Genomic DNA, 16,185 nt, shown 5'->3' on the forward strand with positions numbered 1-16,185 from the left:
TAGTAACATGCCTCAAAATCCTAATAATTGCTCCAAAAGAGTAATGGTTGGCATCTCTGCCATAGGGTTGAGCACAAAAATGTTCCATCTTCAATGACCCCTAATTCCAATTTTCCCTTTTCCTACCCCACGAATTCTGCTATATTTACGTTTTGAAACACAAGCAATCGATTTAGCCTATTTGTGACAATAAAATGTTGCCCCTAAATAGGAGTTGTGACATTAGGGAGACATTGAAATGGCTCCTTAATGTCCAGTGTCTCCTAAAGGTATTACTTACGACAAAAATGTCTCCTTAAGGGTATTAAAAATTACTGGCTTTTAACTATTACTGGTTATAAAAGTATAATAATAAAGTGTTTATGTAACACCTGAACTTGTGAAAATATATTGTAACATGTGTATTTAAAGTACTTTTATTGAGTTGACTGATTTTTAGTTAAGTTTACATGTTTAAATGCTTCACTGCAAGTGGAACTACTTTTATTGCCATTACTGATATGGTTTAACATTTAATACCCATTTTTCAGAAAAAAATATTGCTCATCGCCAGTCAGGTCACAAAATGCAATTATATGGTCACGCAAAAGCAAATTAGGAAACTTTACTGAGTTCTGCATTTCAACTGGTTGAAAAAGAAATGAGACAAATATATATTTAGAATGTATAACCACAATAAATTAAGCTACATCAGCAATCAGCACAAAATATATATGGAAATGAATCTGATTTCTCTCTCGACTTGGACAAGTCTGTCGATGAGGTGTCATTAATGCCACCCTTCCACCGATTTTCTTATAAGTTACTTCGCAAGCGGACCTCTCGTGTCAATCTCATGTTTTGGATAAACTGTTTTAATTCCAGTACGACGATCAGAGCAAAATTCATTCGATTTGCATGTTCCCATTAGTGCAAAGGCGAGAGTACCGAATCAACCACTTATCAACCACTGGTTCAACCTGCTCGTATAATTCACCGTCTAAGAGGAGGTGCTTTCCTTATTCTGTCTCCTTCTCTTTGAGAACCTCATCCCACGTCCCTGAAAATGCCTCAAACTTCAGCCTAATCGCCTATGACTTACAGGATGTCACCTCTTAATACTAGCTGGTTCAGACTCCTCCTCGTCACTTAAGAAACCTTTCGGGTTTGAGTTTTGGCTGATCTTTCTGTAAGATAAACAACCAACAGTTTTCTTGGTCATTTTTCATGACACCCCTAACCAGGACAGTTTTTACGAGAAACCTCTCTAAATCTGCTCAAACCAAACGCTGTGCCGTAAACCAAATGGTTCATTTTTTTGTGCATGCACACAAAAAGCAAACATAGGCCAACAGCACCAAAAACTCTTACGACAACAATTATACATGAACACGTATACCAAATAAATACACACGTGACTACAAAAAAAGATTTCTTAATATGGGGACAATGCATTTAAGAAAAAAATAAATTTGGGGCAGCAGAAGCTTAATCGCGAAGGACACAGCTATTGTGTGGTCAAACTGAAGGCATGTAAAAGTGCCTTAGGCAGCTGCCATTCGATCCATGTCATAACAGGAAGTCAATTTTCATGGAGGGAGAAAACCAGAGAATCAGAGAAAAACCCTGGTATTTGCTTGTTCTGAACCGCAATAGGAAACACACACATGACAGTAGGGTGCTGAATTTAAAAATTGCAACCCAGTTTTGATTCGTATTCGAAAGCTTAAAAAAGAAAATCCTACCTTGCAGTTTTCCGAACACACTTAGGGCAAGCGTCAACAGTCAGAAAGCAGGCCTTGTGATAACATGCCCAGCAACCTGCAAAACAATCACGCTGGTGCAGTTAATAAACAAGAAAGTCAAGATATCCTTGGGCAATTTCAAGGAACTGCTTAAAAATTTATACAGAATGACAAAGCCAGAAAATAAGTTTCAATAACAATTCTACAATGAAAAATGAATTTCAATTTGTTCAAAACTGAGACTTCCTGGCTGAACTTTGACCTTTGACTCAAAAAGTTTCCATAAGAATTTTACAATGAAAAATGAATTTCAAGGAGTTCAAAACTGAAACTTTCTGGTTAAACTTTGACCTTTGACCTAAACTGACCTTGACACTGGTAGGTTTTCTGCAGCTGGAAAGGAAAGATGATGTCCTGGTCGTTGTTGCAAACTTCACAAATGAATCCCTTGGCTTGACACAACTGTTAACACAAACAAGGCAGTATACTTGCACTCAAGCAAAATTCAGGAGTTTAAAAAAAAATCAAACGTAAATCAATAATGGGAAATCTTTTGAGATGCTTGGTAGCCGCAAATACAATGGTCCTGTTCGATTGTTAACGACTTTTTGAACATGCGCACATCAGCTGAAACTCGTAAACAATTCAACAGGATTGTTGTATTTGCTGCATCTAAGTGTCTCAAAAGTTTCCCATTGTTATAAGTATTGAGTATGCAGTACTGAGTAATGACGAGTAATGAATATGAATATCGTTTCGGTTTGCAGTAACACCATGTGGTAATGACTTCTGCTTAGTAGATACTTAGTTCTGAAAAGAACTTGTCCTGCTTATTATCAACTTTCGCTGTGTAATTTTAGTTCTGATAAGAACAGTCCTGCTTTAAGTTCTAAAAGAACTTGTCTTTGGTCTTTGAGAGTATCAGGTAGTGAGTAATAGGTATGGAGTAATGAGTATCCTCATCAGGGTAACCGTGATGCTTACCTGACACTGATTGACGTGAGCGACTGCATCTTCCACCAGCTGTGTCAGTTCCAACTCCATCTCGCCGCTGCGGACTCGAAAGATGTCGCTCAGTGAGTACAGGTGCGGCTCGTTGAGTAGGTGGTGAGGCTGAGACTCATAGGTTGCCTGGAGACTGTTTTGAATCAGAAAAAAACTGAGTCACCTGAAGTTCAATGATTAGGATCAATTACTGATGGGAGAAAAGATACTCAAGAGAATGTTGCTCAGTGGGTAGTGAAGGGAAATAAGAAATTGTTTCCACCAATAAGAGTTACTTTGAAATAATGAGAGTAAACACATGACCTTGACTCACGGACAATCATCAATATGAGAGTCACAGAAAAATATTAGCGTCACATTGCACAAAATCAGATAAAATATGTGGCTCAAGAAATATGATCATGAAAGACTTAATACGCATTTCTGCTACTCAGGATCACTCAAATTGAAACGTTTAGCTCAATTTCATTGCATTTCCCGATGTGTTCCATGTTTCGTGTGACAGGGTCAGTGCTTCAAAAAAGGGTTGACTTCATTATACAACTCCATTTCTCACACCAATCCTAGCATCGATATTTTTATCCAGTCTTTTTTGAGTTTCAAATCTTCTGTCAGGCAATCTTGACAGACGTCCACCTCTCCCATTTAATGTGAGTCTACTGTCAAGGATTGAAGAGTTGGGCCCAAAGTGAGCCTGATCCATATTTTTTGCGCTTTTTAATGTTTTGATGTCTAAATCTTTTCATTTTTTTTTGGCAAGTGTTTTTTATATGTTTTGAGTTTATTTTCATCGTAAATTTTTATTGTAAATTAACATTTTATCCTTTCGTTTCTGGTTCTTGCGCTGTTGGATGTTGTTCGAAATGAATAAAAAAAAAAAAATTTGAACAATAATATTGCCTTGTACCTTTGGCTCAGTCGACATGTCTTTAAGAAGTCCTTCAAGAAGAAAAGCTGCGTTCTCAATTCCTGAGAAAAAAAAAATATCAGTGAACACATTAAAAACACAACATAGACCCATGTTTTGAATAGACTATGACAAATCAAAAATGCCGATCCCAATGTGATTTTATATCCCAACTTCACACTAGTTTCAAAATGAGGAAAGTTAACTTGCAGTGTTTTTGGTCAGTGAAATGAACGCCCGACTTACTTTGCACGTGTTGAGATGCTTAACTTTCCTGTAGAGTGACGGATTTATATCCAAGATGTTAAACAGCGGGTCCTCGTGCATCTTCTCAAGGAGCTCACGGGAGAAGTTACAGATGGGGACCTTCTGGAAGTCCCACTTCCTTAGAATGCGACCCGGGATGGCAGCGGAGCAGTTGCTATGACAACAGTGACAAAAGTATTTGCCCAGATACTCACAGTATCTTAACCTCTTCACAGAACCTATCGAAAGTAAAGGAAACTGTTATGATGCATTTGAACCAAAAGTCAATTAACATAATCAGGTTGAAAAATTTTACACTAATTGAAGCATTTGATGCACAACCTTCTAGTAAATTTGGTACAAAGACAAGTCTAGCATTTCAAGAAATCGGAAGGTACATCGTACCTCTTTCTATTCTCATGCCGCATCCAGCGCAGCGATAGTTCTGCTTTGCAACCAGTACTTTTCTCCTGCAATAAATAAAATGAACAAAAAATAGATGTGAAAATACCGACAGGCTACAGGTAAAATCGGGGTTTTGCCTTTTGTACTAAACTTAAGGGATTCTGGACCGTTGAGCAATTTACTTTTGAAGGGCTTAATTTAATTTTGTTTGTTTTGTTTTAAGTATAAAGAATGTGGGACTGCGGAATATGGGTTTGTGGGTTGGGGTAGGTTCCTAGCAAAAATCATCATGGTGGTGGAGGGGGGTTTGTGGGTTCGAGTAGGTTCCTAGCAAAAATCATCATGGGTGGAGGGGGTTTGTGGGTTCGGGTAGGTTCCTAGCAAAAATCATCATGGGGGTGGAGGGGGTTTGTGGGTTTGGGTAGGTTCCTAGCAAAAATCATTATGGGGGTGGAGGGCGTTTGTGGGTTCCGGTGGGTTCCTAGCAAATATCATCATGGGGGGGGGGGGGGGGGGGGTGGAGGGGGCGTTGACATATTAGAGTAGCACAAAGAGTCCTCGGTCCTTGTACTTACTTTGGAGGTGGGTGAGCATTGAATATGATCTGGGCTCTAGGTGGCGCCCAATCAGCATTGCCACGTAATCGTGTCTAAAAATCACAACAGAAAGAGAACCGAAAAATTGAAGTTGAGAATTAAATCCAATAAACTTCAAAATAGTAAAAAATCAAAGCATCACAGCATTTTTTCAAAATATTGCAAAAGACATAGCATTGCAAGAATTGAAAATAGCAATCAATCAAAAACAAACATTTTTTTTTCAATATAGAAGATAAGTTTTTTAAACCAACAGCAAGTTTTTGTTTGGAAAAAACCACCATTTTTTTTTTTTTTACAGTAATGGCTAATGATGCATGATATTAAATGGACAATTGAGCACCTAATGAACTGCCATGCAAAAGGTGATGACCTTTCCTCTTTCCAAAGCAAAGGCATAGACTGATGACATATACTGGTAAACCTTTAGAAGGACCTCTACAGCCTTAAGAAAGTTTGCTTCTTTTGGCATTTCTTCAGCTACATTGTTAATTTTGCCTGCATCAGGCAAGTTAATACTCCACTTATCCTAATGCATGTTTTTTTTAGCCCAAAATGGAAGCTGTTAATGCAAAGTTGCAGCAGTATGCACCAATGAGCCAAATTACCATGAATAGATCTGTTACATTAGCGGCCATGTTTGAGGTGCACGCGTTTGGTCCATAGCAATATACACAGGTAGGCCTCGTGTGCACCTCAAACATGGCTGCTAATTGCAAAGGGTCTATAAAGCATTCCTTGGGCATCTACATGTAATGCACTAACTACCAATGCTGTGAGCGTCGCAATGTTAAAACTTTCAATTTACCTGGTCTACCAAGGACTGACTGCCATATTTGGAAGACAATTTGATCTACAAAGATGATCCAAAAAGGATCAGGTAAGGTGATGGACATCAATTCCTCTTAGCAACTATCCTTCTACTAACAGTTGTGACACAATCTAATAAAAGAAATGACCATCTGTACGTTTGTTAAGGCGACAGTTCACCATTCAACTTCCTAGAAACTTTGTCAAAGGACTCACACTTTTCTTTGTGTAGATGTCAGCGTTTTCACCATCATCTGGAGATACTGGTAAGGATTTGGGCATTGGTAGGAGCTGTAAAAAAAAAAGTTTATAAATTGATACAGAATTTCATAAGATAAACCATTAGGATTATGGAAGTTATGGTGTGACGTCAAAGCATGTTTGAGTGCTGGAATACCAAATGCGGTTTTGATCGTGGTTGTGGTTTTAACTGTGGTTGTGATTGTGATTTTATCTGTGGTTGTGATTTTGGTTATTATTATAATTTTGGTTGCAATTGTTGTTGTGGTACATTGTGTTTTTGGTTGTGGTTGTGATTTTGGTTGTGTTTGTGATTTTGGTTGTAATTTTGATTTTGGTTGAGGTTGTGATTTGGCTGAGGTGTCGATTTTGTTGTAGTTTTGATTTTGGTTGTAATTGTGACTTTAGTTGTGGCTATACTTTTGCAACTGTTATTTTCCTTGTGTTTGTGATTTTGGTTGTGGTAAAAATTCTGGTAGTAATTGTGATTTTGGTTGTGGTAATAATTCTGGTAGTAATTGTGATTTTGGTTGTGGTTATAATTCTGGCTGTTATTGTGATTCTGTTGTGGTTATAATTTTGGTTGAGACTGTTATTTTCGTTGTGGTTGTGAGTTTGGTTGTGGTTATAATTCTGGCTGTGGTTGTGATTTTGGTTGTGGTTATAATTTTGGTTGAGACTGTTATTTTCGTTTTGGTTGTGAGTTTGGTTGTGGTTATAATTCTGGCTGTTATTGTGATTTTGGTTGTGGTTATAATTTTGGTTGAGGCTGTTATTTCTGTTGTGGTTGTGAGTTTGGTTGTGTTTATAATTCTGGCTGTTATTGTGATTTTGGTTGTGGTTATAATTCTGGCTGTGGTTGTGATTTTGGTTGTGGTTATAATTCTGGCTGTGGTTGTGATTTTGGTTGTGGTTATAATTCTGGCTGTTGTTGTGATTTTGGTTGTGGTTATAATTTTGGTTGAGACTGTTATTTTCGTTGTGGTTGTGAGTTTGGTTGTGGTTATAATTCTGGCTGTTATTGTGATTTTGGTTGTGGTTATAATTTTGAATGCTACTGTTATTTTTGTTGAGGTTGTGATTTTGGTCGTGATTGTGCTTATAACTATAGTTGTGATTTTAGATGTGCTCGTTGATGAATGACATTTGTTGACGTTGTGATATCTTCATCTACTCACTGCCTGAGGAGCGTCCTGCTCCGACACCAGCCACTGCAGCTCAGAGGCGGCTGGCAGGTGCTTGGCTGGGAACTTGCTGAGCAGACAGAGGGCGACAGACTCGGCCGACAGCGTGTTGCTGTTTAATGTTGGTGAAAATTCATTCGATATTGCTGACGGGGATGTTACTCTTCCTATGTCAGCATCTGTGGTTGAAACATTCATGCACATTTTTAAAGCTACAGTATATCATTTGCAGCTAGTAAAAAAGTAACTGACGAAATTAAAAAAGTAACTGACGGAATTATTGTACAAAAGCAAACTTGGTTTAAAAATAGTAATGGCACTTAACTCCCTGTAAAATTACTCTTTCTGGCATGCTGTTATTTTGAAAAACAAAACAATTAAAGAGGGTCATTTCCAAAGATGAGTCTAAAGACCTATCTTTTGAAATTTCCGTTAGTAGTTCGTTTTTAATTCGGCAAATCCGTGAAATGGTGTGCGCAAGCTTTGACACGACGCACACGTGCGCGGTTGCTATAATTCGTCGGTTCAGTGCGTGACATCGCGTAACTGCAATCAGCTGAATGAGAAAGTGTCCCGGACGCTGATTTCGGGTGCAATTCAAAACATGACTCGGCAACTTCTGAATTGAAATTGAGATCCTAGAATACTGTTTCCTCAGCATTATACAGCATTCACTGAGCTAAAAGTTCATCAGGTTAGTTGTTCAGCACCCTTCTTTAGATTTTGAGCACTTTCGTTGCTACAAACGAAAAACATGCACAACTGACAAATGATATTATCTTCCCTTAGAAGAAATGCAGCAGTTTGCTTAAAAATACGTAACATATTTAACAACCTGAGATAAATGTTCAGTTAAAAAGATAAAACCATAAAGTTTGAAAACTGACTCTTGATTTGTTTTTACCGCAGGAATTGTAAACAACAAGCTAGTAATTTTTTAGGCACAAAAGAGAATCAGTGCCAAAGTGCACCAAACACAACACAAACAAAAACGACAAAAAAACAACAAAACAAATATAAGGTACATATCATAAAATACATCAGTCACTATCACACACTTCAGATATGATGATATTGACATTGTCACGGATTTTTTCAAACTGAAAGGCAATTAAAAGATATAACAAGTGTCAAAGTGCAATACTCTGTAACCTGAAAGAACCACATCCGGAAAAAAACCCATAAAACAAATGTACTTTCTTCAAAAATGCTAAACACTTAGATATGTACATGTACGTGTACATGACAAAGGGCTTTTTTGAGTGGATATTGAGTATCTTTTCCTTACACTTGAGATATGCACAGAACAAACGTTTTTTTTTAATGGAGATTGTGTATCTCTTCACTACACTTGAACTTTGACCTGAAACAACCACAGCCGGAAGAAAAATATACCTTATGTACTTCCTAAAAATGCTAACACTTAGATATGTACATGTACATGTACACATGACAAAGGTTTTTTTAATGGATATTGAGCATCTTTTCCTTACACTTGAACTTTGACCTTCGACCTGCTTAACTGACCTGAGTAGAGTGATGCAAGCGACGCGCTCAATCCCATGGCTTGTAGGGACTGCAGGTTGGAATGGTTGGGGTCGGCTAGATCGAGATCTTCCACCGAATCTGAATCAGATGAATCTACAATAAAGATGAAGAATCGGAGAGCAAAGAAGTTTCAATAAATCTACATATATTTACAACTCATAACATTGTATTGGGTCGGTCAATAAATTTGGGGTCCAAAAGTTTGACATTTTTGTGTGTCCCTGTTATACCTGGCCTGTGTAATTTGCCAAACGAGAATCATTAAAATTTACTTCAAACTATATGTCATTGCTGAAGAAATTAAAGAATGTGTCTTGAACTTACAAAATCTCATAGCAGATGTAACTAGGACACACAAAAAATTGGACCCCAAATTAGAGTGGTATAATTGTCAATTACCTTCTTCGCTTTCTGTGGCCGTATCTTGCGGTGTGCTGTTTGTGCTACTTGAAGCAAGGGTACTTGCTGGTATTGAACAAAAGGAAAAGAAAAGAAAAGAAATGAATTATCAAAATTAATTTTGTTTGGGAGGTTTAAGAAATTTTGGTTGGGTGGGTCAATACAGATTTAACTTCACCCTACCAAAAACAACAAACTCCAGTAATGGTGAAATCATCTTCAAGAATTCCCCCGTCAGGATCAGTCAAAGGTAAACAAAAATATTGGTAATAATTTGGTCAACCAAATCCTACCTGAACTGGTCAAGGTGTTGAGCCCACTGTCGCTCCTGTTTTCGCCGACCAGCGTGGCTAGTTGACGGAAACCGCCCCGGAGTTTGTCCCTCCGCTTCTCGTTACGTCGCAGCCGGATGCGCTGCTTGAGGTGCTGGATCTCCTCATCTGAGGCGTCTGACTCGTGATCGGATACTGACGTGAGTTGCTGCTTGCATCGGATCTGTTCAACGGCCGCGATGATGGCTTCTGATATACTGAAGTGAGCATTTTCCTGAAATAAGGTAAGAAATTGGGTAAGTGGATACTGCGATTAAAACTGGAACAAAAATCTAAAACAAATGTTTAACACCAATTCCAATTTTCAAACGACTCAAAATGTCCAAAACCTGAAGGTGTTTTTGTTCAAGTAGCCCTTTTGACAGCATTAACCATAACCATCCCAAATCCTCAAATGCTCTTTGCAAATTGGATGAATTTGCAGGATTGAGGCTACATGCATGCATCGCAAAAGTGTGTTGCTGATTGCGGAGGACACACTGTGTCAAGGTCTTGGGCCGGACCTTGTGTTGTTTATGCTCACCTGTTCTTAAATCTAAGCCTTGATTATGCTTGATAATGCTTAATGAAAGAGACGTACATGTAAGCTACAACCTACCCTGTCTAACTCTGGGATTCGTTCAAAGTCTCTGGATGAGAGGAAGCTCATGAGAGACTGACCCTGGGCTGGCTGGGGGAAGTAGCACTCTGTGGCTGGCGAAATAGCACCTGTCAATAACACAAATTGGGTACTGTATTACAGCGTTATCAAATCACTGGAAAAAAAGGCCAAGACTGTCATGTACAGCAGACAGGGTTTAAGATTTACTTCTACCAAGTTGCATTTGATATCCCTTAAGCTTTCTACCACTTCAACTAGACAAACTACATAGTTTGTTTCAAATTGTGTTATATAATTTGGATCTATTTTGAAACTCATACCTGAATTCAACAAGCTGTTCTTGCGCGGTGAAACTATGTGGCTTTCTGCTGGCAAGGAGTTGCTGGTATTATCTGCCGATTTGATACCCGCAGATGCTTCTGCCATGTAGGCTAGTGGTGGCTTGATTGCATGGTCCGACTTTGACCGTGAGTGAGTTAAGATTTTCTTTTTCTTGGCGACATGTTCAGCAACACTCAAGCTGGTCTGTGAGTTTCTCAACGGTTTGGATTTAGTGTATGTGCTGCTCTTCGCTCGTGGAGGACTCATGCTTGACAAGGTCCTACTCAAGAGTTTACTCACGCTACTCGGCTCACTTTGCCTGGTCTTCCCGCATACACTGCAGCGAGTTTCATCCTCTACGTCTGCGGTCTTTGTCTTTTCTGAGGTAACAGTCTTCTGAACCATTGAGTCTCTACTTGAGGTAACCTTGGTATTGCACTCACAAGTTTCCTCAGTAATGTCTTCCTCGTGTAAGGATTCCAGAGGACTGCTTCCCAGGCTATCTAGAAGCTTCTCGGCTTGGGGAGAGGAGCTGTACTCAAAAGGCAGCTTCGGCTCTTTGTTTTGAGACGCAAAAGTCGGAGCAAGTAAATCGCTGGTTGTTTTCGCCCTCCTCAAGACTTTCCTCCGTGGAGGGGAAGTTGCGCTGTCATTCGTGGGGAATTCCATATTCATCAGCGGATCATTGACAGTTTTAGGGAGCTGGTCTGAGTTTTGTCGGACCTGTCCGTCGGCACCGGTGTTACTCAGCACCGACAGAAGCATGGTGCGAGCTGATTCTGACTGGTGCCGCTTGAGGGTGGGCGGGTTCGGCCGAGCATGCTCATCGGACGTTGACAAGATGCTCTCGGCTTTAGGAGAAGCAAATGTAGGAGGATCAATCTCGTCAAGAGAGATCCTCCTTTGTCGCATGGAAGGAGCGCTCATATCCGCTGTGATACCAACAAGAGACGAGTGCCTTGTCCGTGTGTTTGTTGACGGCATCCTGTCCTGCAACTGTGGACAAACAATTTGAAGTGGAGTTGGAACTGGACACCAAACAACAGGAATACCTGACCCAAGTTAATTCTTAGCTAACACTAGCATGTAGAATGCACTTGGAGTCAAATTGTCTGGGCAAATGTAGTTTATAATGGCTGATACACGTCTGACATCCGAGAAAGTTCATGCTCCATGAATGATGAAAGGATGTCCTGTATAGACATTCATATATGAAAATATTTCGCAATTGGAACAAATCCAAGTTTTATATCTCAGTATCCTGAAGTGCGAGCTTGTGTTTTGCTAAGACAAATATAGAAATTGGTTGGTAATTGTCTAACATCCAAGTACTTTCACATGTACTTTAAAGGATATCCCGTATCAGGAAGCATAATGTGAACATTTCACAATTTGCTTGACGTGATCGAGTCCAACTTTCATATCTCCATATCCTGTAATATAAGCTTGCTATTGTTCTGCTGCTCGTGGAACAAAAATAAAGCGTAAAAGCGAAACCCCATGGTTTTATTCACTAGCGCAATGTCGTATATTTTCTATTAACGCAAGGTTGATCATGTGTAACAACATGCAGATTTGCAGGTACTGTTATGTACATGTACGTGACAGTCACTCAATGACCAAACACAGGAAAGCAACAGCTTGTTTATAACATGCAAAGCCAAAACAAATCAAAGTTCATGACAATGTCAAATGCAGACTTCATACTGTACGTGACTTAATCACTTGATGATGAACCAAGTTTCACAATAATCACATGGTCAATTCATTCATGCAAGTTCAAGGACAAACACTGAAACGTGCGCATACAATTTGAATTCCCGAAACAACTTTTTCACTGCTTCACTATATTTTCAACAACTTCCAACAACATAATGACCTAATCTACTTGCACAAACACCGACCTGAAAGTATATCCGTTCGACAACACACCACAGTTAAAGAGGGTACATATAAACTAAAATCATAACGTCATCCATTGTATGTTGATTAACACTCAACAAGCAAGGTCAATGGTTCTGCCTCACTTACTTTCACATAGAAGCAATGACTTTCCCAGATGTTTCAATGATTATTCTTTGTTAACTTTAAAGGGACTCTCGACAGAGTCATTACGATTCATTGATTTAATTACAGCAACAATTGAAGCAAAGAGGGGAAAAAAAATAAAAACAAAACCTCCACCCTAAATTGAAAGAGTCAGTTTGATATTTTGTTTTGCTATATCGGGAAACAGCACTTGCAATATTACATCATCTCACCAGTTTCATATCAAAAGTAAAAGTTCAAAATTGTGACGTAAATCAGTTACATGGATAAAGTTAGCTTTTGTGAAACTGAAAGACAGAAATTTGCTCTATCATATTAAAGCTGGTTTATTTATCTTACATGTCTGATAATGCCATACTATAAAATGTAGTCTGTTGAATTAGCTCATGTTAAAAATAGTAGGGGCTTTCTTATGTAAAATTTAGGGGAAAGTTTGCTATTCTTGACAAAAATCAGGAAATCCAACAGTTCCTTTAAGTACATACACAGATGTTCATTTGTGTACATTTGTTCATCTCAAAAATCCCTTTATTACTATCACAATTATCACAATGATATTTTAAAAGAAAAATGCTAATACTGTGAACTGCTTAACACACCAATGCCACAATTTACTTAAAGCTACATATAGCTAAACAAAAAACCAATTCTGCAAGAACTTACCACATGACAATAAAGACAAGAAAGCTGTTTCATTGAAAGTAGGGAATAATGTGTTTCAAGAGCGATTAATCAATTTTGTTATAATTTTTGTTAAAAAAATATAGTATAATAATATTCTTGCAGTAGAACCCTGTAATAATTATCAGAACCCCACAACTTTAAACTTGGAAGTAACAAAAAAAGAGGAAACTCCAATCTTTACAAGACTTTGTACAGTGTTTTTCAATTTATAATGGCATAAGTGTGAAGTGAAAAAAAAGAAGGAAATCTGCTGACCCAAGATTAAGTTGCATGCCTGCACACAACACAAAAAGTATCATTGTTACATTCTTAGTCTACAATGCAAATCAACCGAACACATCATCCAATCATATGTACACGCACCAGAAATTAAAAGTCAACGTTAATCTTTTAAATGGGAAAGGCGATTTTGGGGCAGAATCATAGTCTAATATGTTTTTTTAATTTTATTCAAATTGGCAGACATTCTCATATTTGCACACATTCTCATATTTTTTTGTCATTCAGCTTAATGCACAGGTTTGACAACATGAATCTTTCAAAAATGCAGCAAAATTACATGTACATTCAGCAAAATACAATTGTTTGGGAATAAATAAAGACTTTGATTGACTTACAAGCATTGGATCCAAGTCTGCCAGCAGTGAGGCGTTGTTCTGCTCCACAGATTGCAGGCAGATGTACAGTGCCTTGAAGTGGGCTTCGCTGCACAGAAAAGCATCGTCTGGTTCAAAAAGAAAGAGAAATGAGGTAAGAGCAAGAAGTAAAATTTTTTTGATTCTATCCATCTGGTTGGAAGATAATAAGGTACCCAACTGGTTGTCTTGGTCCAATTTTGTTCACCTAAAGGGACCAGTCATGATCCCTAGTCATCACGAGCGGACCTAGCAGTAGAGGGCGCTATCATGATAAATCAAATCTCGTCTTGGGAATTTTGACACTCAGACCCAAGAAATTCCGAGCGTACCTCACACGTGAAGTACAAAGGTACAGTGTATGCTTAGAATTTCTAAGGTCTGTGTGCCAAATTTATAAAGACTGAATTTGATTCATCCTGTTGATTGAGTCCGATGGCATGACTTCATTGCTCAGAGATGTCCCTCCCTCTTCAAGTATATCCGAAGGCTCCCAGAAGACGTGCCCGCACATGCTGCTTTCAAGCTATACACCAACATGCTTGGAGGCGCCCGACCTAATCCAACCTGCTACAGAGGCTGACCTTGCAACACCTGGATACATCAGCTCGAGGTAGAACACGGGGCTAACAAACAGTAGCTGTGGCAGCTCATCTACAGATCGTCGCACCTGGATGGTTCTACATCCCACAGTCGGATACAGAGAATGATGATGATGAAGGCACCCACTACCACCACTTGAGGCAGCTTGAGCATGCCTGAAAGGATCAGGACCAGTGGCATTAGCGGAACGAACCCCAAATCGTCTAGGAACCAAGACTTCATCTACTCACCATGGTAGTATCTGCTCAGATGCTCCCTGTCGTCCACTAAGAGCCTCAACTGGCTGGCTAGGGTATGGGACTCCAGACTCGTGTGTACCCACAAGCCTCCTGCCTCCATCCCCTGCTCTGTGGAACGGCGTTGCAAACGGTCAACAGAGGGAGCCAAAACTGGCTGGAGACGACGCAGTCCCATGACAAAGTCCCAATAGTCTCCATCCGATGTGTACTGCTAAAAATCAGAATAAAGACAAAATTGAAACAGCTAAAAAAACAAAAAAAAGAGTTTTGTCATATACACACTAACCCAATTAACATCATATAAGACATTGGTAAAATATCAAAGTAATATTTTTTTTCAATGATTTTTGGGCAAATCACAATTTGTTTTCATAAAAACTGGAAGTTTGCGCAGAATTTCAAATCCTGTAGTTGTACTTGTAGTATTACTGTTAACAGTGTTAGCATTACTCAAGCATGTCTCAGAAACTTTTGAAACTTTAAAAAGTATCTTGTCTAACTCACAGCTCCCTTTGGATGTTTGAGACGATGACGCATGACTTTGTCTATTTGATTGCACAGTCTTGTTAGTCCACCATACGTCGACCACACATTGGTGGTATGCGCTGCCAGCAGCCCCTCAACCGTGAATTTGAGTCCCCACATAAGCTCTTGGTGCTGCCGATGGCTGGGGAAGTAAGAATAGAATTATGGTTCAAATTCAATGTTAGGCCTACCAAAAAAAAAATAATCTGTAGTTATTTTACCGTGTTTGAATAACAACACTTCAAAATTAACACATTTCTTTGAATATTTTGAGATTTGAGATATTTTTGAGATTTGCTTATCTAGCTCCCAGACCTAATGTTTTTGAAACTCAATGGTTCTTGAGTCTGGAATGCTGAATTGAATGGTAACATATATAGCCTATCGGCCATACCCTGTACAAATGTACATGCCGCATAGCAAACGATGACAATTGGTGTGTTCTGCAAATGAATTCATCGAATAGCGTCACTCCCCCCGATATAGCAGTCTATAGCGAACAAGGATATAGGCCTAACATTCTGTTAAAAAAGTAGACCCAAAAAACGAGTACAAAATTCATGAAGTTAGGCAAAACTGCTAAATAAAACAGACAGATTCATATTGAAATTTTATCAGCAAATGCAATGTTTTTACCTTTCATTTTCATTGATCCGGGAATAAAGACCTTGCTCCTCCATCATGCCTCTGATAATTGGACTGATCCGGTACTTAATTTTGACAAGAAAGAAATTCTAACGCTCACGGATCCCGATAAATTTCAGCCATGTTCAACCTGCGTCATCCGATCATCGTTGTATTAAATTTCACTCATCATGCAGCCATTACGCACGTTGAACATTCAAATCAAAACTCAACTCAGCGAAAACACTTCAGTTTACAAGGCAATTTCTTCTATATCAAGAGTTCAATCAACATTAAAACGTTCACGATATTGTGAAATAAACTCTGTTTAGTATAATTAAGAATAAAACTTGTTGAAAAACTGCAGCCAATCCTTGAAAATACCGATATTTTGTATCAATGTTTACATGCGATCTTCGGCTTTTCCAGAAAGTCCGGAGAGTAGTCTAGTTACCGCCTCATCTTCCGTGCCAGTTCCTATATTTCAACGTTGGTTTACGCAAAATGG

At 38.8% G+C, this 16,185-nt stretch overlaps 1 protein-coding gene across 2 annotated transcripts; it reads right to left on the reverse strand.

The window, feature by feature from the left end:
* Window positions 1–311: 311 nt before the first annotated feature.
* Window positions 312–16,157, reverse strand: LOC119723443 (run domain Beclin-1-interacting and cysteine-rich domain-containing protein-like). 2 transcript variants are annotated; one of them, XM_038194103.1, is made up of 19 exons: window positions 15,690–16,157; window positions 15,033–15,195; window positions 14,520–14,736; window positions 13,669–13,775; window positions 10,318–11,314; window positions 9,995–10,104; window positions 9,358–9,610; window positions 9,065–9,130; window positions 8,645–8,758; window positions 7,112–7,296; window positions 5,910–5,984; window positions 4,863–4,936; window positions 4,288–4,352; window positions 3,883–4,121; window positions 3,637–3,698; window positions 2,709–2,862; window positions 2,093–2,186; window positions 1,725–1,800; window positions 312–1,166 (listed from the first exon to the last, which is right to left on the reverse strand). In XM_038194103.1, the coding sequence occupies exons 1-19, from the start codon at window positions 15,734–15,736 to the stop codon at window positions 1,088–1,090; spliced, it is 3,177 nt and encodes a 1,058-aa protein (XP_038050031.1). In that variant the 5' UTR covers window positions 15,737–16,157; the 3' UTR covers window positions 312–1,087. The 2 variants fall into 2 exon arrangements, with proteins under 2 accessions (XP_038050031.1, XP_038050030.1); XM_038194102.1 differs by having other exon boundaries at window positions 14,520–14,739; window positions 15,690–16,155.
* Between the last annotated feature and the right edge of the window lie 28 nt (window positions 16,158–16,185).

Source organism: Patiria miniata, unplaced genomic scaffold (assembly GCF_015706575.1).
Source record: "Patiria miniata isolate m_02_andy unplaced genomic scaffold, ASM1570657v1 HiC_scaffold_17, whole genome shotgun sequence".
NCBI lineage: Eukaryota > Metazoa > Echinodermata > Asteroidea > Valvatida > Asterinidae > Patiria > Patiria miniata.

Excerpts from the sequence above, each read along its gene's own strand:
- LOC119723443 (XM_038194102.1), bottom strand. The coding sequence starts at position 15,736 with ATGATGGAGGAGCAAGGTCTTTATTCCCGGATCAATGAAAATGAAAG. Across the intron at positions 15,196-15,689 it reads CGGATCAATGAAAATGAAAG|CCATCGGCAGCACCAAGAGC; the intron begins GTAAAAACATTG and ends TTACTTCCCCAG. Across the intron at positions 10,105-10,317 it reads GAACAGCTTGTTGAATTCAG|GTGCTATTTCGCCAGCCACA; the intron begins GTATGAGTTTCA and ends TGTTATTGACAG.